The sequence below is a fragment of the Lutjanus erythropterus genome, chromosome 14 (assembly GCF_056507025.1).
Source record: "Lutjanus erythropterus isolate fLutEry1 chromosome 14, fLutEry1.hap2, whole genome shotgun sequence".
NCBI lineage: Eukaryota > Metazoa > Chordata > Actinopteri > Lutjaniformes > Lutjanidae > Lutjanus > Lutjanus erythropterus.
This window is the reverse complement of record NC_139330.1, coordinates 30,155,173-30,176,155: the sequence shown is the minus strand read 5'-3', so window position 1 is coordinate 30,176,155 and position 20,983 is coordinate 30,155,173. Positions and strand designations below refer to the sequence as shown.

The following is a 20,983-nucleotide window of genomic DNA, read 5'->3' as shown; positions in this document are numbered from 1 at the left end:
ATAATTTTATTGCTGGCAGTGAGGATGGGGGTTTAAGACAGGATTTAGACTTTCATGTCTGGAAATATAAATTACAGGAAAAAGAACAGTTACTGCAATAAAGAAAATATGACATTAAAATGTTTTTACCATTTTAGGGACCTTCCTTTGATGCATGCTCAAAATGTTCTGAAAGAGTTGGGGCCTGTTGGTTGGACTAATAATAAATATTTCTAAAATCCTATGGAGCTACATTTCTAAGTTTTCTAAGTTTGTGTGCTTTCGTTGTGGAATGCAGGATAACCGATGATCTGAGTTGATTTCATGTTTACTTTGTATCAGACCTGCTCTACACTGTAAAATCTCATTATCAGTTTATCACTGCAGTATGCAACATCAACATCCTGATGAAAAACCCTCTGCCTCTCTTTGCTGCTTCGTATCACATCACTAAGCCCCTCCGACACAAAATGACACATCAAATGTGCATGAGCTGTACATCAAGGTTGTCACTAATAATGAGATTTCACAGTGTAGAGGGAGTCTGATATCAGCTCAGAAAGTATTTTAAATATTTCGGAGTTTCAAATCAGATCGGCATGAGTTCTGTCATGAAATGAAACAACATGTTTGACTACATGTCCCACAAATTATTCAATTAACTCATCAAATTGTGTGTGTTTCGTCCCAGCATGCATCCTTTTTGTGTTAAAATACTTAAGTGATGCACTGACATTTCTTTTAGTGCCACCATTAGGTTGACCGTTGGTTTTTATTGACATTTCATTGCAAAAATTGGATTAATTCCCTTGAGATTTTGTACAGACATTCATGGTCCCCACACTATGAATCCTAATAACTTACTGACTTTTCATCTAGCGCCACCAGTGGGTCAAAGTTTTCACTTATCCTGCGAAATATCTCAACATCACTATGAATCCTAATGACTGTGGCATCCATGGATCAAAAAATCAAAATAGAAAGAGTAATTGATATATATATGTATATATATGCACGATATATGGAACGAGAACTGAAAATCTGTACTCAAGTACAAGTACTGCTACATTACTAAAATATACTCAATTACAAGTAAAAATACTGGTGTTAGAAAAATATAATAAGTACCATATAAGTACTACTATAAAAATACTAAAAGTACAAAGTACTTGTCTCAAAAACTACTCGGTATTAGTTACTTTGGTCACACAATATCATGGTAAATAGGTGCAAATTACCAAGTAATGTATTTCAAATTTCTTAGAAATTACTCCCAGATGTGCAGCTCAATTAAAATAAAGTTCAAATTTATTAAATGGTAATTACCACCTACTTGCATGAAAACAACACTTGCAAGTGATCACATATGTACCATGAAATCTGGGGGTCATTTGCAGGTAAATTCAGAGAAATTTCAAACATGTTGCTTTGTAATTTCCACCAACTACATGAAAGATAATATTCATCTGTATGTTTTCATTAATGAATAATCAACTGAAATGCATGCATTGCATTTTGCACAAATTTCGCAGCCACCCTTCCTTCTCCTACTCGCTTAGAAGGAGCGAGGCAAAATGCTGATGTCAATAAATCCTACATATTGGTTCTTCATGCTTTAAAGCTCAGCCACAGCGGACTCATGTGTGTCTCATATGTCAGCCTCCTCTGTCATGATGAAGTATGCACACACACTAAAGCCCACACTCTTAACTTTAAAGGTCCTTGTGTAACAGTTCTCAAATAACAGTGGCCCTGTGCTAAATGTGGCTGTTAGCAGTAAAGTGAAAGGTGTTGATTTAAGCAGTTGTAGACATGAGGAATCACACTGCACACATTGTACATGCATGTGCTTTTTTGGTTATTTCAGTGCAGAATAACATCACAAGTAATGTACACACGTCTGACATTATTACACTACTTCATTCTGCATGAGAGCGAATGTTTTGGAAAAAGCTGCAATGACTAGGCTACTATTCTTTCCTTTCTCTCTAAGTCTGTCAATTAGTGATAATGGACCCCATCGGCTGAGAGAAGACCACTCCCTCCCTCTCTACTCCCTCCCTCCTTGACACACACACACATACACACACACACACACTCTCTCTCTCTCTCTCTTTCTGTCTGTCTTTCTTTCTATCTCTCAGTCAGTGATAATGGAGCCCAGCAGTCCGAAGAAGATCCAGTTTGCTGTGCCTCCGCTGCAGGGACAGCTGGACCCACAGGCCGCCGAACATGTGAGTGTATCTGAGTGGGGTGGACCGTGTGGGTTCATGCATGTGAGGGCTGAATGGGGCTTCTATCTGTGATGTTGAGAGTCTTGTCTGGAATTTTCTGTGTGTGGGTGCAGACCAGCATGTGTGCATAGGTCCCGTCTTATGAAAACTGCTGTTTGTGTATCTGGGTGACAGTGTGTGTGTTTAATGGGTCCGTCATATTTGAGCAGCCATGCATGTGACACGTTTGAGTGTTCTGTGTTTTTTTGCTGGCTGGTTTACTTTCATGTCTGCTGGCAAAAAGTTAAAGTGATTATATTTGTGTGTTTGTGAGCAGATGGTGTGGTGAATTAAAGGAAAGAGCCACTCTAAAATACCCTTTAAAACTATTAAAAACTGTAATTCATTCTGCATTTCTGAAATATTAACTACAATGTCAGTGCTTCAGATTTCTCAGAAAAAAAAAAAAAATCTTCCAATAATCATAAATGAGTTCATTCAATAACTTTTCTTGTTGAAGCTGAATGTCCACATAAATTCACCACCGTCACGGGCAATCTGCAGCTAATTGCAACAAATTCACGCCTGTTCTCATGGGGAGTTTTTAAAAGGCATTCTGGGAAACATCAACAACTATCTGACCTATCTTTCATGAAAGAGGGAAAGCAATGCAGAGCAACAGAAAGGCCAATTTGACTCCAGAATGTACAGAACACCAGATGAATAAGGTGTAAGAGAATCTGAGGTGTAATTTTTTCTTTAATTGATTCTAAATGGGAGGTACAGTAAAAAGAAACAGACGCTGGCCTTTCATACGAGCCCAAACACTGCATCAGGGAGTTAAAGCAGCTCTCTGTAAGGTGCGAGTGTTGGACACTGGTCTCCGCTTTGCTGACGTCTTTATGAAGTGTTTAGTCGATGGAAACCGGAAGCTGTTCGTTTCTTAGGAAGCCGGTAATGAACTGTGACAGATTAGGGCCCCTCTGTGGCTGTTTGGGAAGCCCCTGTGTTGGAAACCGTCAGCATTTCCAGAGGTCAAAGATAAATTTTAGCAATGGTTTTATGAGATACAATCTCGTAAACCGAGTCTCCCCTTCAGGATGACGATGAACGTTTACATTCCTGCGGTGTCGTTCATCTGAGAGCTGTGAGCCGAGCAGAGACGACGCAAATTGTTTTTGGTTGTTCAGTTTTAAAGGGGCATTTCACCCCAAAATCAAAAAGACATACGTATTCTTTCACCCTGGCCTGTCATGCTCTTTATCCATCTTGATTTTTTTGGTGTGAGTGCAGAGTTTTGGAGATATCTGGCATAGAGATGTCTGCCTTCTCTCTGATATAATGGGACTAAATGGCACTCTGCTTGTTGAACTCAAAGCATCAAAAAAAAAAAAAAAATCAAGATCTGGTCAGTCAAGTTCCACAGTTTCACATAGGAACTGCTTTCTGTCTGCAGTAGAGTCTACTGGAATTTTTTTTTTTTTTTAACTGGAGACACTGGTTTTGACTTTTTCAATTTTTTACTTTTCATTTTTTGGGTGCTTTATGCACCACAAGCCAGGTGCCATTTAGTCCCATTATATTGGAGAGAAGGCAGACATCTCTATGGCCGATATCGCCCAAACTCGCCCAACAATTTGGCTCAAACTGAGACTCCCATAATTCAGATCAAACTGGAAAATCTGGCAGTGCCTATTTCTCGCCCCAGAAGTTTTCAGAAACTCATTTAGCGTGCTGTTTAGCTGTAACATGAGAAAGTTTCTCACCAGGCCACCATGTTGAAAACAGACACGGGGAGGGCAGAAAGGGATTCACATGCACTAACATGCACAGCCATCACGGATAAACGAAGAATCTTGGATGAGACACACAGAGGGAGTGTGACTCTGTTCAGTCCACTATATCTTTACATTTAGTAAGAGTTTTGTAAGAATGTTGTAATTTGCACCTTAAATGTCAGGAAAATTAAAATGTCCTTTTACAGTCCAGTTTTTAAAAGAATGGGATAGAAAACCCAAAAATTAGAGTGCTTGAGGCTGTTAGGACAATATAAATGTTTATCATGCTATTCCTGCTTCTTACTACAGTACAGTATGTGGGAAAGTTATGCTTTTTAGGTGGTACTAAAACTGTAAGTGGACAGTTATATTTTAAAGACGCATTTGGAATAATAAACCAAAACCTATTCAGCCAGTTAATGACATGCTCTCAATTAAGTTTCCTGAAAAACACAGGAGTGTGTTTAATTGTGTTTTTATAATGCAAGAACTAATTAGTTCCAGTTGGTATTTTTAATTCATTTTTATTTGGACAATTTTATGTTTTTTAAAGCCCAATTACTCGGACGTTTTCACACAATAGTGTCTCATCATAGATTGTTAAGAAACACACATTAAAACACTGAATAGTGGCAATAAAACCAACAGACTGTAATGAGAGGTCTAAAACAACAGAGGTGTTAAACCAAACAGATGGTTAGTAAAGTATATTGTAGTACAACGACAAGAGGTTTTAAGTCTAGTCTAATAGTTTCTGTTCTAATATATACAGTTAAAATAAAACTTGTTAAGTCTGTGTTGGATCAGAGGACTGAGGGAAGTCTCAAGATTGTTTTTTCCAAAAATATTTAAAGGAACAACAATGAAAATGCATGTGTGTTTGTGTGTTAACCTCAGATCCGTCGCAGAAGACCAACTCCTGCCACTCTGCAGATCTACAGACAACCTGGCACAGGTGAGAGACAGAGACAAGAGAGAGGGGTGGGGGGGGGTGGGGGGCAGCAGGATGAGAGGGAGATGAGGGGGAGATGAAGAGAGCTGAAAAAGCAGCAGCTATAATGGAGACTTTATTAGATTTGTGCTGCAGCATTTGGTAAGTGATCTCAGTGTTCAGACTGGACTGATGGATGCCTAAAGTGTGTGTGTGTGTTTGTGTGTGTGTGTGTGTGTGTGTGTTGGCTCTCAGCTTTTATAAATCCCTCTACACAGGAACTGACTGATTGAATAATCGGCCTGATTCCATTTTGTGAGCTCAGCGCAGTGAGTCTGGTTCCAGTATGGTTGTATAAAGCTCTGCAGGCACCTGAGCCATTTTTTTTTTCTCAGAGAAATCAGAATGAGAACGCTGGTATCAAACACAGCAAAAAGCCTGGAAACATAAACATGAACAGGCCATAACACGACATCTTTATCATCAATTTTAAAGGGATAGTTCAGTTTTTTTTAACTGAGGTTGTCTGCATTAGATGGAGGACGGCGCTCACCCAGTTCTTGAGTAGGAAGTTAAACAATGTACTGCTGTGGACAGGATCAGCAGCAAAACTTATTTTAGACACCTACAAAAAGAAAAAAAATCAACCATTTCAACATTACACAATATTTTGAATAATTTTAATGCTTTGTCCTTGCCAGCAGACAGCTGTTTCTGACAGGCAACTGGTGTCATATAAGCCATTGTATCACCCAACAAACCAGACTCCATTTGCAAAAACAGTAATTTTACTTCTCAGAACACAGGAGTTGCCGGTCTTCCACTGCCTCAATCAGTTAGATTGTTTGTGTTATTGTGAGACTTTAGTGAATCCAAACTAACCCTTTAAAACACCACTCACAAATTAACACAAAAAATCTAACCGATTGAGGCAGCGGTAGACCAGCAACTCCCGTGTTCTGTGAGGTAAAATTAGTGTTTTTGCCAGTGGAGTGGAGAAATTGATACAGTGGTTTATAATGGCAGCATCCTGTAGGAGAGGGCAGTCTGACAGCAACATAAAGTGGTGAAAATATTCTAAATATTGCATACACTCAAATGGGTATTGATTTTTTTTAAGGTGGGCCTTAACCTTAACCTGAACTATCCCTTTTTCTCTACCTCTATTAATTTAATGGTTTAAAGTGTTCCCAGACTCAAGGTTGATTGGTGTACCAAATTTCAGAGATTTTTATTCTTTCATTTCTTGGTAATAAACCACTGACAGGCAGTTGGAAAACAGCTAGCAACTGTAAAAACAAGAAGTGACTCTTAACCTTGACAAGAAACAAGACAGATCACCATGACCAAAAGTGCAGACGTTGTCTTAAAGGGAAAATTCAGCACTTTTCATGTGGATGTCCAATCAATGTTGATGGCAAACGAAGTCAACTGATGCAATTAATTCCTCAGTGAAAGAGAATTTGAGACTATTTTTACTAAAGTTTCCAATCCCCTGATTCAGAACATCAACCTTGAGCTGAAGGGGAGCTGGCGAGTTCCTTCATTACCGTGAACACACACGCACTGTAGTTTATTTTCACTCAATCATACATGCACTCACTAAAGAGCCAAGAGTGCATTACTCTGCAGTTGAAAACAGTCTTCAACAAATGTACTATTCACTGCCGTTTGAGAAATATTTGCCACAGTTACAGCATCCAGCTGTTTTAGAAGATAATTTACCCCCGCTTAAAAATGAAACTGCATATATAGGTACTGGTGAATTGTTGGTTTTCCTCTTTAAGTGGGATAGAATCTTGCTACCTGCTTTAACAGTAGCAAGGGAGTGAGATAAAGGGAGTAAATGGACTTTTGTTCCAGGACAAAATGTATTCTGATCTCTACATCTGGCCAATTAACTGCTGAGTCATTGGTCAACAGCTGCTTATTAAAGAGTCTATAATCACCTGCACGTGTTAAAAAGGTGATTATTCAATATTGATTCCAGGAATTTGTGCACAAGGTTCTGGCAAACTTACTTCACAATAAACAAACAACAACAGTGCTGTTGTGATCATGCGGAGGTTATCTAAATGCTGTTTTGTCCTGACGTTATTAAAGCACGGCTTCAGGCCTCAGAGGAAGCAAGACCATTAAGGTCCACTACCCAACCTGACCGATGCGGTTTGAACCAGAGGGCTGATTGTGCAACAGACCCACTGACACAGTTAGATCACCGAGCTCTCGCTTGTTGTGCTATAAAACATCTGTGGTGCAGATTTGGCAAACCGAGAAATGCCATTAACTTATAAAAGTGAGGTGCTGTCAAATCGATCAAAACAGAATGAATGCTCAATGCTGCTGTCTCGTCTCTCCTGCAGATGTTGGAGATCAACACAACGCCAGCGGAGAGTCAGAGGTTTGTATAAATGTTGTTTAGATGTACAGATGCAGGGAGAAGTGGGGAAACACACCAGCAGGTAAACACTAATCTGTTAAAGTGAACCAGGGGGTGAGCTTCCACTTTAAAGGGATAGTTTGGATTATTTGAAGTGGGGTTGTATGAGGTACATATCTATAGTCAGTGTGTTACCTACAGCAGATGGCTGTTGACATGCCTCAATTTGGAGAAGGATACACAATTACCAGCACAGAGGTGAAGCAATGTACTGCTGTGGGCTGGGTCAGTAACAAAACGTATTTTAGCCACCCTAAAAAAATTACTATCAATTAAAATGTATGCTATATTTAGAATATTTTGACTGCTTTATGGTGCTGTCAGACAGCCTTTTCCACTGGGAAACCACCAGTACATAAGGCACATATTGCTCTCTCCAAAACAACCAAACTCCTTAAGGAAAAATAGTCATTTTACATCTCAAAACATGGGAGTTGCTAGTGTATCGCTGCCTGGATTGGTTAGTTTTTTGTGTTATTTTGTGAATTTGAAGTCAGTTCAGATTCACCAAAATAACTAAAAGGTACAAATAAACAAATGTATTGAGGCAGCGTTAGTTGAGCAACTCAAATTTTCTGCATCGTAAAATTGTTGTTTTGCCTAATGGAGTTTGGTGGCTTTGGAGAGAGTGATATTTGGTTTGTATAACAGCAGCTTCCCGTCAGAAAGGCTGTCTGACAAGCAAGTAAAGCAGAGAAAATAATCTGATTGTTGCCTACAATTAAACTAATATATTTTTTTTAAGGTGGGCCTTTTTTAGGTGGCTAAAATACATTTTGCTGCTGATCTTATCCACAGAAAAAAACTGGGGGTCTGTCAACCACCACCTACTACTGACTATTGATAAGTACCTCATACAATCCCACTTAGAATAATCTGACCTATCCCTTTTCTTAGTATCGCTCTCATTTCTTTTGACATCGAAAGGTCACAGCAGGCAGTAAGGGGACAAACAATCTGCCAGATAAATGATGGTTTGTCTGGAAAGTCGATGTTGTTTCACTATAATGAGATTAGGAAGGACAACGTGGTCCATCCTGTCTCCTGCTAGATATTCAACAGGTCTTTCTGTTCACACCCATCATTTTTACATCGTTTGGCTTTAGAATATTTCTTTAAATCATCATTTAATGAAACTTTGTCTTCTTGTTATAATAACATGTGAGTCAACATCTTTTGTCTCACTGTTGTAATGTGTTTTTTTCTTCTGTCGTCCAGCCGTCAGATGCCGCTCAGAGGAAGCAGAGCACCTACGCCCCGCCCACCATGAAAGGTAAACAAAAGACGATTTTCAGCCTGGTCTTGCATGATTTTGCAAAACATGAAAAAAAATGCCCAAAAATAGAAAACATGCTCTGTGCAAGAAAAGCGGAAGAAATTCATATTCCCCCTGAGGAGAGGATTACGAGGAGGATTTACTTGGTGCATCTGAGGTCCCTCTGCAATCCACTGCCTTCTACACATAATCACCATTAAAAGGCCTCTAAAAAGGGAAAATGGTGACAAGGGGAAAGCAGAGATGTTTGCAGCAAATAACGCCAGAACCAACAAAACCACCACTACAAGAATTTCAAATACAAACTAAAAGCATACAGCAGCATTTATAGATCAGTGTCTACTTTGCTGCAGAAAAGCCTATAAACGTCTCTGAAAAGATTCTTGAAAGCACAGAGAGAGATAGGACTGTTGGCGTCTTTCACGCTAAAGACCTCCTAATGCTGGATTACTGGCCTCGTCCTTTGTCCTTCAGAAATCATCAAAGTTGGTTTAGGGCATGACTGGGCCAACAGTCAGCATGTTGTTGGAAAACATGATCTCATGAGCATAGCTAAATATCAAGAAATGACTGTGTGAATAAAGGGGAGAAACACATGTCCGCTGCAGCGATGCATCAGTTAGTGTATGCATACACAGTACGTTATTTGTTAAGTGTCATAGCTCCTACAAAATTACAGCTTTTATCAGTAAGAATTTCCTAGTAAAACTGTGTGAACTTTAAGGTCTGCGGTGTCACGTGCTGGTGGTTTTATTGCAGCTGTACACACAGCAGTCTCCTCCCTCCTCTCCTCAGGAACACGGTATCTATATGTTTGCTTTTTGAAGGGATGTTTGTTTTGTTTTTATTACACATTGTTTGTCTTTCTCTAAGTTTTCTATCGCTATTTCTGGTTTTACTCTCACTTCTGTTTTTTTAAGTCTCCTATATTTCTCAGATCAGTAGGCTCAGCTGGAAGGGGGAGGGGGGCTGAGGTTACTTCTGATGGTCTGTTTCCGTAAAACCATGAACAGGGGAACAAGGTGGCTCATGGGCTTGTTCTTGTTCTGTATTATACGATTAGGAAGAAGTAGTTTTAAACAGCCTTCGCTTACCTTTTATATCTTGTTTTAGGTTATCTGTTATTTCTTGGGCTTTGAATATCATCAGTTGTGACATTTATGCTTCCATCCAAAAACAGTAATTTGAATTTAGCTCACAGCTTTAAAAATATATAGTACTTTCACACTTAACCCATTTGGTTCAATTAAAATTCCTCAGTTCCTAATGTGGACCAAACAACGACCAAGTCCAAGGCCTGATTCCCAATGGACTCTGGTGTGGTTACTCATAAATCCATCTACTGAAATCTGTTCAGGAACCGATCAAATAATTGATCTGAATAAGCCATGTAAATATTTATGCAAATCATTTAGAAACCATGGCAGCATGTATGCACGTCAGAGGGAGTTTTTTCCTTGATTAATAGGATGACGGGACGGGACAGTGCTACATAAAAAACCCTCAAGGTTGAAGGTGATGTAAGTGGTTCTGGAGAGACATGGTTGATTGTTGACTCATTTGCACGTCATTAAATGCCAAACAAAAGCGGCAGAATTTTATGACCTGGGAATGAGATTGACCAATCAAATATTTTTAAATGTCTCTATCCAGAATGACTTGCAGTATGTATGCACTATGTTGTCCCATATTTTCCCTGTATCAAATAATTGTAGGGCTCTGCGATATAGATGTTTCACTGGGCAGGGATTTTGTGATTTTGATAATATTGTGATCAACTGTTCAGCCCTAATTCATAACTTATTCTTTCATATAACCATACTGACCATGCATATTCTTCTTTTCTTTGCAACACCTAAGAACACAATAAAAATACACATCAGAGACACTGAACTGCTGTGTAAACCTCTGTCAGTTACCAGAATTTGATTTCCCTGCGTTGATCCTGATAGGCAGCTTGTTGATTGGACAGTTTTAGCGATGGTCATCCTGCACCATCAGTCAGTGTAAGAAAGGGTTCTTTCAGGGTGCTTTCACACCTAAAAGTTTTTTTGAGGCATGGTTTACATTCGGTACATGTCCTACCTACTTCCTGTCATCGCCTACATGGGCTGCATCTCCCTGTTTGGCACTAATTGGTTTGTAACTGCGTGTGTCCGACGTCAGCTTGTTTACAATTCAGCAGGCACCCTGACTTCAATGGTTGTTTATGGAAAGAGCTGAAAGATGTCAATTAAACATCTGGTCTGATCCTGTCCCCCGGTGCTCCCACAGCTCATTTTGTTTTGGTGCGTTGTTCTGAGGATAATGTGTCATAACTTCCTGTAATTGGCCCGACAGTCTGAACCATCTAAAAGATGTTTTCACACTAGAAAGAACTAAACCATGGTTCAGTTTGATCCGGACTGAAACCACCTCTTTAACCCCAGCTTTTTGGCTCAGACTGTGGTCCAGGGGAGTTTTCACACTTGGAATTTTGGTCCGGATCAAACTGAAAAAAGTCAGACAAACGAGATAGGTGTGAAAAAACCCTAAATCAGGATAATCCATAGGACAGACTGTGTACAGTGTTCATTAGAAAAGTGCTTTTAAAACCACCATGTGTTGATTTTTTTAATAATTTATAGCATATTGTTGTTGTCTGGCTAACTTGTGCTACTAAAATATGCAATAGAAGCACATTCATATGCAGCACAGACCCCCTTTTTTATGATAACAGTAGAGACAGTTGATGTTATCATATGAAAATTTGTTCATTACTATTATTTAGAGTTTTTTTGTCTCTTATTTTTTACTTTTGGTGGTAGTAGTAGTAGTAGAAGTGTCTATTCAGGTCATGTAACTTCTATACTGTTTTGTCTCTGGTGACTGCTGTAGAGATGTTTTGAGAAGTACCTTCTTTACTTGCCAAAAAAAGTGTTCAGAGAGCTCAGGATTCATACACAGCATGTCCACAGAGCACCTGTCTGATGGTTCTGTAAAAGACCTTGTTGTCATTTTGTTATCATCGTCTGTACTGAATAATTTATAAAACTGTTACGGGGCCCAGAAGAAGCACTGCAGCTACAGCCTCTCCGTTTAGAGAAATTGAGTCAGCAAGGCCTTTATATTCTCCGCGACGTATATCTGACTTTAAATCTGAGGCGGAGATCTCTTTCACTTAAGAGTCTGTAGGGAAAGGTGAAAGTTTCGGGGGAAAAAGGCAGGAAGAAAAACACAGTGCATATAAGTGTGTGTGCAGAGCTCTCTACCAGAGAGTGCAGCACTGAGGTGGTTCCGGGAAGTGGAGACAGTAAAAGCTTTTCTTTTATTGATCCCGTCTGAGTGTGTGTGTGTGTGTGTGTGTGTGTGTGAAGGCCAGTTAGCTAATAGCCTCATGAGTGACTGCCTATGCACCAATGCTTGCATTTACATACTGTAGGATGAGAATAAGTGTTTTATTTATTAATATTATTCGGTTTTATTCTCACGCTGTGGATTTACATTATTTTATGGTCAGTTTTTCATGTTGAAGGTGAAACACTTTTGTTATTTAATCTTTAAAGTATTATATTTTACTTTTAAGCAGACTTTGGTAGCATTTATGTAAATATTTAGTCTCTGCTGTCTCATGACTCACAGTTTGGACATCTACAAATCAAACTGAATACAGCGCTGGCGCAAGAGTTTATAGACTCGTCGTTACTCCATGTGAATAATATCACCTTAAAAAGTTACATTGTTAATACAGCTATTACTCTTTTTTGTTTTGGTCCATTTTATGGTTTGTGATAATTAGGGATATTTACAACAGAACATCACAGTGTTTGATAGCAAGAGGTTTTGTGTAGTGAATCAGCAACTTTCCTCCCTAAACAAACTGCTCAACGCCTACAAGTGAGACAAATTTCTCTGGCGCCCGACCCCAAAGCTCCTGGCCGAGTGGGATATTTATGGTTTACACAAGATGTCAGGGAAAGCTACTGAACTGCTGATCTTCAGTTGGATTTTTTTCTTGGTCTTCTAGTTTTCTGGTTCAGTTCAGTTTATAATTTCCAGTTGAATTAATTTTCGTTTTGTTATTTTGGGCTTCTTCCGCTCTATTGCGACATGTCTGTCGTTGAAGCATCTCTCCACTAGAGGCGCTCTTTCTGTCCTCAGAGCTTCAGCTGGGGGTGGAGCAACACCTCCTGGGGGCGGGGGTGTGTGAGACAGACGACCAGCTCAGCCCAATCACAGCGCAGCTCTATGCCAGCGCTTCCCTGTGGGCCAATCACAATGGGCCAGAGGAAGCCAATGGGAATGAGGCGAGTCTGCTGTTAGCCAATCAGGAGAGAGGAGTGGCAGAGAGCAACAGTTCAGGGGGTAAACTGTTTTTTGCTCAAAAAATGTTTGTACTTTGGCCAACAGTATACTCGGAAAAAAAAATCAAATGTGTTCTAAGATTTTTGACAGATTCACAGTAGGGCTGAACGATTTTGAAAATATCGATATGCAATTACGATATAACTGGCATTATTCTCATTTTGACTGAAAAACTTAAAATTATAATGTTGTGACTTTTGTTGACATCTCTGCAACATGACAATATTTAATTTAAAATGCAATTTTGCTAAAACACTGATTAAATGTTCAGCCCTGATTCACAGCAATGCTACAATAAAGACAACACACAGGGAAATAAAATGAGTTATTACATGGACGGAAGACAAATCAGGGCTACATAAAAATTCTCCTGATTTTTACCCTGTGCAAACTTTTTGTTGCGCCTGAGCTGCTCTTATCAACCCCCGCAGCAGCCAGCTGTGCTCAGCACACAGGCTCTGATACCCCAACTGAACACCTGAGATGGAGGCAGTATTCAGGGTCTTTCCTTAAAGGGAAAATTCAACACTTTTCATGTGGATGTCTAGTCAGTGTTGATGGTAAATGTAGTCAACTGAAGCAGTGAGTTCCTCAGTGCGTTCTGTTTTGACAGAGAGTTCTCCTGCTGCAAAAACTGTAGTTCTTCCTGCATCCAGTGATGCCTTTGGTGGTAAGGAAGAACTACAGGCTTGTGTCAGCTTGGATTTTTAATCTCCATCTCTGGGTAGCCAGGGGACATGCTAGGTAAGTATTTTTGTCACTTGACACTATATGTTTTGGTCAACAAAGTAATAACTATAGACTGGGCTGGTGATACATGACAAGAAGGGTATTAAAAACTTACATGCAGCATTGCATACTGGTACATGTAGGCACTGCAGGCATGGCTCTGTGCAGGAGAACTCAGCTTTCTTGGTCAAGAAAGCAGCACTGAGGAATTTAGTTGACTACATTTACTCTGAACTAGACAGCCATAAGAAAACTACTAATACCACACTGTGATACTACTCTGTTACAAATAAAAGTCCCACATTGAAAATGTTACCTAAGTATTTAAAAATATGTATATATAAAAGTATAATCTGTCAAATATACTTCAATTATTAAAAGTAAAAGTTCTCAATGCCAAAAAATGTCTGATTGTCCAAACCTCACAATTACAAATTAATTTAAATGATAAAAGAATTCAAAGGAAATGCAGCAAATAATCACATCTGGGAAGCTGGAAACAAAATGTTTTTGCATGAAAAATTATTTAAACAATTATCAAAATACTTGAAAAATTATTTTCTGTCAACCGACTAATTGATTAATTGGCTTGTCATTTCAGCTGTACTTTTATTTACTGCTGGTTAGTTTGATTTATGACAAAACATCATATTTTATAGGCTATTCCTGTGTATGTATGTAATCTCAATATGTAAAGTAACTAGCAACTACAGCTGATAATTATAGTGAAGAAAACAGGACAATATTTCCTTCTGAGATGTAGTGGAGAAGAAGTAGAAAGTGGCATGAAAAGAAAAGCCTCAAGTCGAGTACAAGTACCTCAAATTTGTGCTTAAATGCAGCGACGCACCCTGCCCTAACACTAAAACACAGAAAGAAAGATGGAACATCTAGCAGCTTAAGAGATGAAAACACAGTGTGTATATTTAACTCATATTGATCAGACAGATAAAAACACAACTCCAAATGAATTATAAAATGAATGTGAACCTCCGGTTGCCAATAATTGATTAATGCAGCTTTAAAGTTTGCTGAAGTGTTGGCGTGCATTCAACAAGACTACGTAAAAGCTAAAAATATGCCATTACAATCTGACTACATCTACAACTCCTATAAGTAAAAGCCACTCCCACACAGTCTTTTACTAATATTTCACTCTGTGTTTACATTTGCATAATAACACTCTGTTCTGTAAATCTCTTGGCTACTAACAACACTAACTCCTCTCCCTCTCTTGTCTTTTCCTCCTCCTCCTGTTGTGGTTTTGCATGATCTTTCAACTTTCTATTTATCCCCCCCCCCAAACTCTCGTCTCTCTCAGATTTGTCATGTGACCACAAAAAGGAAGCATCCAGTCCTGACTCCGTCTCCCGATAGCCACCTTCGCTTCACTTTCACCTCTTCGTATCTCAATAGCCAACTTTTCCGTCTCACTCACTGCTGTTCATCTGACCCCATTAACACACTGCTTCGCTCTAATGCTACACATAAATACTGTCTGTTTTGATTTTCTCTCTATTCCACGCAGACACATGCACAGAGATTTGAGTTCAATGTGCTAAATCAGTCGAAATTTAAATTACTGTAGGTGATGTTGGTCCCTGTGTAGAAATGGCTGTGAATAAAGATGTGTTATATTGAAACATTCACTGAACTTGTGAGTATTCCTTGTCCTTTAAATAGTTTTAAAGGGATAGGTCACCTGAAAATGAAAATTCAGTCATTATCTACTCACCCTCATGCCGATTGAAGGCCGGGTTTAGCTTTGTAGTCCACAAAACACTGCTGGAGTTTCACAGGAAAAGACCAGTTCAGAATCTCCCAAACAATGGAAGTAAATGGTAACCAGATTTCAAATTGAAAAAAACAAAAACATAAAAATAAAGTTGACTTGAAAGATATTATTTTAAACCATGTTTTTAGCCTAAATCGTCACTGTAAATTAGCAGTAGGGAGGCATTTTCTGTTTTTTTTGGGGGGGTTGTTTTTTCCATTTGCAAACTGGTCACCATTCACTTCCATTGTTTGGGAGATTCTGCAACACTGTTTTCCTGTAAAACTCCAGCAGTGTTTTGTGGACTAAAAAACTAAATCCAACCTTCAGTTGGTGTGAGGGTGAGTAGATAATGGGTGAATTTTCATTTTTGGATGAATCATGCCCTTTTTCAGTTTAATGCTAAATTTGTAGCATTTGTTTGCTTTATGTTCATGGTGCTCTCAAATATTTTTACTCTCAATGGTCTTTGATGTCAAAACAAAAGCATTCTTAGAACATTAAAAATATAATATAATGTAGAAAAGAGCGTCAGGGCAACCATTAAGAGATTAAAACATGAAGAGTACAAGATTAAAAGGGAAAAAAGGTTTTAACAAAGACATGGTGGTTTGTTAGTGAGGACCATTTATGCAGTAATAAATAGCTTTACATGCCTGCCTTCCTCACATCTGTGTGACCCCACTGTTTGCAGATCAGCGTCCCCTGTCACTGCATTAACAGCTGAAATGTCTCCCTGTGTTTGTGAAGGAGTGTGTTGGTTTATGCAACATGTGTCCCAGTGTTTTTATCACATGACCCTGAGAGGTTAAAATATTCACAGATGGGATGTACTGCAGGAGGAAAGAGACAAATAGGATCCACCATAATAGCTTGTGAAAAGTAGAATCTTGTGATTTATTTTCATATGATTGTGGTTTTTTTTCCACCAGTGCCTTGGACTAAATGATTTTAAAGTGATTCATTCCTGTCCATCTATCGTGGATGACTTTTAATCTTTTTATTCCTGTCACCTGCTCTTTTTCAAGGATTTATCAGGTATTTCCTGTTGCTGCATCCAACGTGCAACTGGAAACTGGAGGATTTATTAGAGGGATTTTGTGCTGTTCACCCTTTACTGCCAACAGTTTCTTTGTTTAAGTCTATAAATCCTGCAGCATTTCAGTTAAATATGTGTTTATGTGCTGATGAGGACAGTCTGTCAAGATTTCTAAGGTTTCACTTGTTTTGTTAGTAGGTTGATGTTAACATTTTGGATGGGGGAAGGGAAATGTAGTAATGTGGTACTGCAGAAAAATGGTAAATTAGCCAAAACAATACTGGTTTCACTTTTTTAGTTTCTTTTTCATAGTCATCAATTTCCCTGCCATTTTTAAAATCTGGTTGTCATAGTGATGGTGTTTGCAGGGCCGAGGAATCAGATTACATAACGTAACTGGACACAATGACCAGGATTTTAGGAGATCCAGTAATGATCAAATACTACGTTGATGAAAGAAAGAAATATTTCAGAAAACAATGAAAGCACAGAACAACATGTACATGTTCAGTACAATGGTATGAAAACTTTTTTTTAGATAATTATCAAATAACATTTATGGAGTGTTTCTGACATACCAATCTGCAAATGAACTGGCCAAATGTTTGTGTTATCGAACATGAATGTAAGGCATTTCAACAGCACAATGCCAGAGCACAACTTGAAATGAAGTCATTTAAAAATTCTGTTTATATTCTCTCTGTCTGTTTGAGTGTCTTAATGTAAAATTCAGTACACTGCTTCCGTACAAGCCAGGTGACATAGCTCAGTTTATGTTAAATGCTTATGATCAATGGATGACAGTTTATATCTCATCAGTGGTGAAAGAAGCACTCAGATATTTTCCTCAAGTAAACGTAGCAATACTACAGTATAGTAGGGCTGCAATGAACAACTATTTTCATAGTCGATTAACAGTTGTTTGTTTTAAAATGGCAGAAAATGGTGAAAAATGTCAGTTGGTGTGTCTGAAAGCCTGAGATAACATCTTCACATGTCTTGTTTTACTCACAACCCAAAGATATTCAGTTTACTGTCACAGAGGAGTAAAGAAACCAAATTCACATCACATCACAGGAATTACACGATGCCAGACCCCCCCGGCCTCTTTGATGGCCACGTCTGGCCCATGTACCTGAAACACAAGAAAATCACACTGAAATCAGACAATTTTGACTTTTTAGAAATTACTGAGATTATTAATTGATTATCAAACTAGTTGCCGATTAATTTAATAATCAATTAATCATTGCAGCTCTTTGGTAAAGCAAATGTTCAATTACAAGAAAAAATCCTGCATTAAAAATATTCATACATTTACTCATACTTATTTAGAATGGTGCATTTCAGAATATGTATATGTACCTTTGGTTTATGCTAATTAATGAAAACATCACATTAAAACTGTAGCTGGTAAAGGTGCAGCTGATTTTATTGACTTTATATACTGCTTGGTAGTTAAATCTATAATAAAACATAATTTAAGAGTTGATTTGTATTTTGTATCAATAATGTGAATGTGCAAAGTAACTGAAGCTGTCAAATATGTAAATGTAGTGGAGTAAAAAGTGCAATATTTTCTATGAAATGTAGTGAAGCAATACAAAGTAGCATAAAATGGAAAGTACTATGAAAGTACTATGAGTAATGTGATATAACAGGCTTGATGTAGATGTATGTATCTTTGGATGTCAGACAATTGAATGAAAAATATTAATTAATGAATTCAATATTGTTAAATGTGGATCACATTTGTGTGCGTGTGTAGGTAAGCTGAAAAGCCCCGTACCCGAGGAGGACGAGGAGGAAACCGGCCCTCAGGACGGCTGATCCAGAAGAGGAATCTCAGCACAGACGAGGCGGTCGATTCATCTTTAATATTCTGGACAAACCGACAGACAAGACTCTGGCGTCCATCTCAAGTGTAGCACCTACATGACAAGACACTGATCAGTGGGACAGCTGACCTCTGTGCAGTTTATTGAGACAGCAGTTAACGTTTAATTAGAGTAGGTAAAGAGACGCGTTAGACCAGCATGCAAGGTTTACTCTTAATGAAGCGGCCTGGGAACAACCGGGCTGACTCACCTCACTGAGCACGTTCACCTCAACATGACTCCACACACAGGCCTTTTTCACGGCAGCCATCTTGATATGAAGCAGGGTAAACACAGGTGTTACTAATGATACTAATTAAGGTCCCATTTCATTTAGTGGAGCAGAGCCTTTTCAGTGAGCCAACAGCAGCACCCAGATTCTGACCTGAAGGAAACAGAGCTTTAATTACTATCATTATTAACACCTGCAATTTACTCTACTACATGTCAATATGGCCGCTGTGAAAAAGTTCTACTGTCTGACTCAAACTCAAGTTAAAACTTACCTTTATTTTAGTTCATAAATAAGGTATGATTTCCCTTTAACCAAAGCAGCACAGTGGTAAGAATTCTCAGACATAAAAACAGATAATCTCAAACAGTCGCACAGATGACATTTCAAGACTTTTGGCAGGAAACTCTTGGAGTAGTTATGCTACTTGTCATTATGCTGTGAACCAACAAACACTGACATCATAAATGTTCAAATTGTACACCATGAAAAAAAATGGTTCACCCAAAAATGAAGATTCAGTCATTATCTAGTAGTCCTCATGCTGATTGAAGGTTGGGTTTTGTTCTTTAGTTCACAAAACACTGCTGGAGTTTCACAGGAAAACAGTGTTGCAGAATCTATTCAGCCCGAAACTATTTAAGTGAATGGTGACCAGTTTCCAAGTGTAAAAAAAAAAAACTTCTTAAAAAAACTCCAAAACCATAAAATGCCTCCATACTGCTCGTCTGGAGTAATCCAAGTCTCACTGACTTAATTGATAATAATCATTAGAGAGCCTTAGCTTGGAGTCACGTTCAGGTGTGCATGTACACCTCTGAACTGGATGTGTGGTGTGACGTACGTGTGCACAAGTAAATGTCATGTCGGGGCTTTAGGAGACTTGGATTAAACCGGATGAGCAGATTGGAGGCGTTTTATTTTCCTGTTTGAAAACTGGTCACCATTCACTTAAATTGTCTGGGAGATGCTGAATCTCTGGCAGTGTTTTGTGGACTAAAAAAATAAACCCGATCTTCAACCTGCATGAGGGTGGGTAGATACTGACTGAATTTTAATTTTTGGGTAAACTATACCTTTAATATTTGGTCTGTTAGCTAGCTCTTACAGTGTAACCATGATATGCTGCCTAGCAAGGGTTACTTCACCTGCTAGCTGGTTAGCTAACAGCTAAAGCTAACATTACTGTTACTTCACAGTATTTGTCACCATTACGAGTCAGATTACTCAAACAAATTAAAAACATATGGCAAATATCGTTGTAGCAAAACAATTACAAGCTAACTGACAATTTTTTTTTTTTTTTAAGTTTTATGACAATCGTGACTCACCTGCAGATAAACACAGGTTTTGTACTAGTCTGGATCCAGGACCACCATATTACTACTTAACAGCTTGTCTTTTGTTTCCCTCCTTTAGTCTTCAAATTGTCCACTATGTGATCAGAAATTTGAAGGTGGCTGACAAAACACCTGTAAAATATTCTGTAGCTGTTGATATAGATGTTAAAGTGTTTTGTCAAAGTCAACTCTGGAGCACTGAACAGACACTTTTCAGGGCAAACATTTTGATATATATATCAGGAAAAAGCACAGGTGCAATTTTGGCTGCACTCATTTGGACTGGGGCCATCGTTAATCTGATCAGTCACACCTGTGCTTTTAGGCCAAAAGGTGTTCTTGTAACTTTTAGACAAAACAAGTTCAGTTACATAATATGGAACGTGTAATTTGTCTTCATGCAGGCACTTGTGCTACTCTTATAAACTTTACAATATGCAAAGTGAAGTATTAGTTTACAGGTGAGACAGCACAGATTTTGACTCATTTTAAATAACTGGATGGCATAGTAAATTAAGAAAAATTTAATGTATTTTAATTGAATCATTAGTGGCTTGTCTGTTAAGGGGATTCATATGTTTTTTTTTTTATTTTCCTGTAAATCTGAATATGCAGTATGTAACCTTGTGGTTTACAGCAACAGCAATAAAATGGCAGCAATCATTTTATACATAATAGACTGTGGAATATGAGAGTATAGGCTATTTTAATGTCCAAGTTAAACCCCCTTATACTTCAGTTCATTACTATGGTATTTGTTTTCTTAGGGCGCCCCCCGGTGTCTTCTATAGGACACAGCACGATTGGATTGAAGCAGCTGGTCTCATCATGCAGATGTAAAGGATCAGTAGCCATGTTTTAATGATGTCTTATATTCCCTCAGTTGAACAAATGTTGTTCCAGATGTGATGAAATGGGGAGTCATTTTGTGCAAAACCTGAACATGAAAAAATAGCTGATAATGAAGTAATTATGAAAAGATACACTCACATACTCTGCCTACACCAGACAATCAATGCACAGGAAGTCTT

At 38.5% G+C, this 20,983-nt stretch overlaps 1 protein-coding gene across 2 annotated transcripts; it reads left to right on the top strand.

Moving 5' to 3' along the window:
• Positions 1-2,066: 2,066 nt before the first annotated feature.
• Positions 2,067-19,077, top strand: ppp1r1c (protein phosphatase 1, regulatory (inhibitor) subunit 1C). Of its 2 annotated transcripts, XM_084735810.1 has the most exons (6): positions 2,067-2,213; positions 4,868-4,925; positions 7,265-7,302; positions 8,560-8,614; positions 12,758-12,961; positions 15,012-15,326. In XM_084735810.1, the coding sequence occupies exons 1-6, from the start codon at positions 2,133-2,135 to the stop codon at positions 15,065-15,067; spliced, it is 492 nt and encodes a 163-aa protein (XP_084591936.1). In that variant the 5' UTR covers positions 2,067-2,132; the 3' UTR covers positions 15,068-15,326. The 2 variants fall into 2 exon arrangements, with proteins under 2 accessions (XP_084591936.1, XP_084591937.1); XM_084735811.1 differs by lacking the exons at positions 12,758-12,961; positions 15,012-15,326 and adding an exon at positions 18,272-19,077 and having other exon boundaries at positions 2,069-2,213.
• The last annotated feature ends 1,906 nt before the right edge of the window (positions 19,078-20,983 follow it).

Excerpts from the sequence above, each read along its gene's own strand:
- ppp1r1c (XM_084735810.1), top strand. The coding sequence starts at position 2,133 with ATGGAGCCCAGCAGTCCGAAGAAGATCCAGTTTGCTGTGCCTCCGCTG. Across the intron at positions 2,214-4,867 it reads ACCCACAGGCCGCCGAACAT|ATCCGTCGCAGAAGACCAAC; the intron begins GTGAGTGTATCT and ends TGTTAACCTCAG. Across the intron at positions 12,962-15,011 it reads AGAGAGCAACAGTTCAGGGG|ATTTGTCATGTGACCACAAA; the intron begins GTAAACTGTTTT and ends CGTCTCTCTCAG.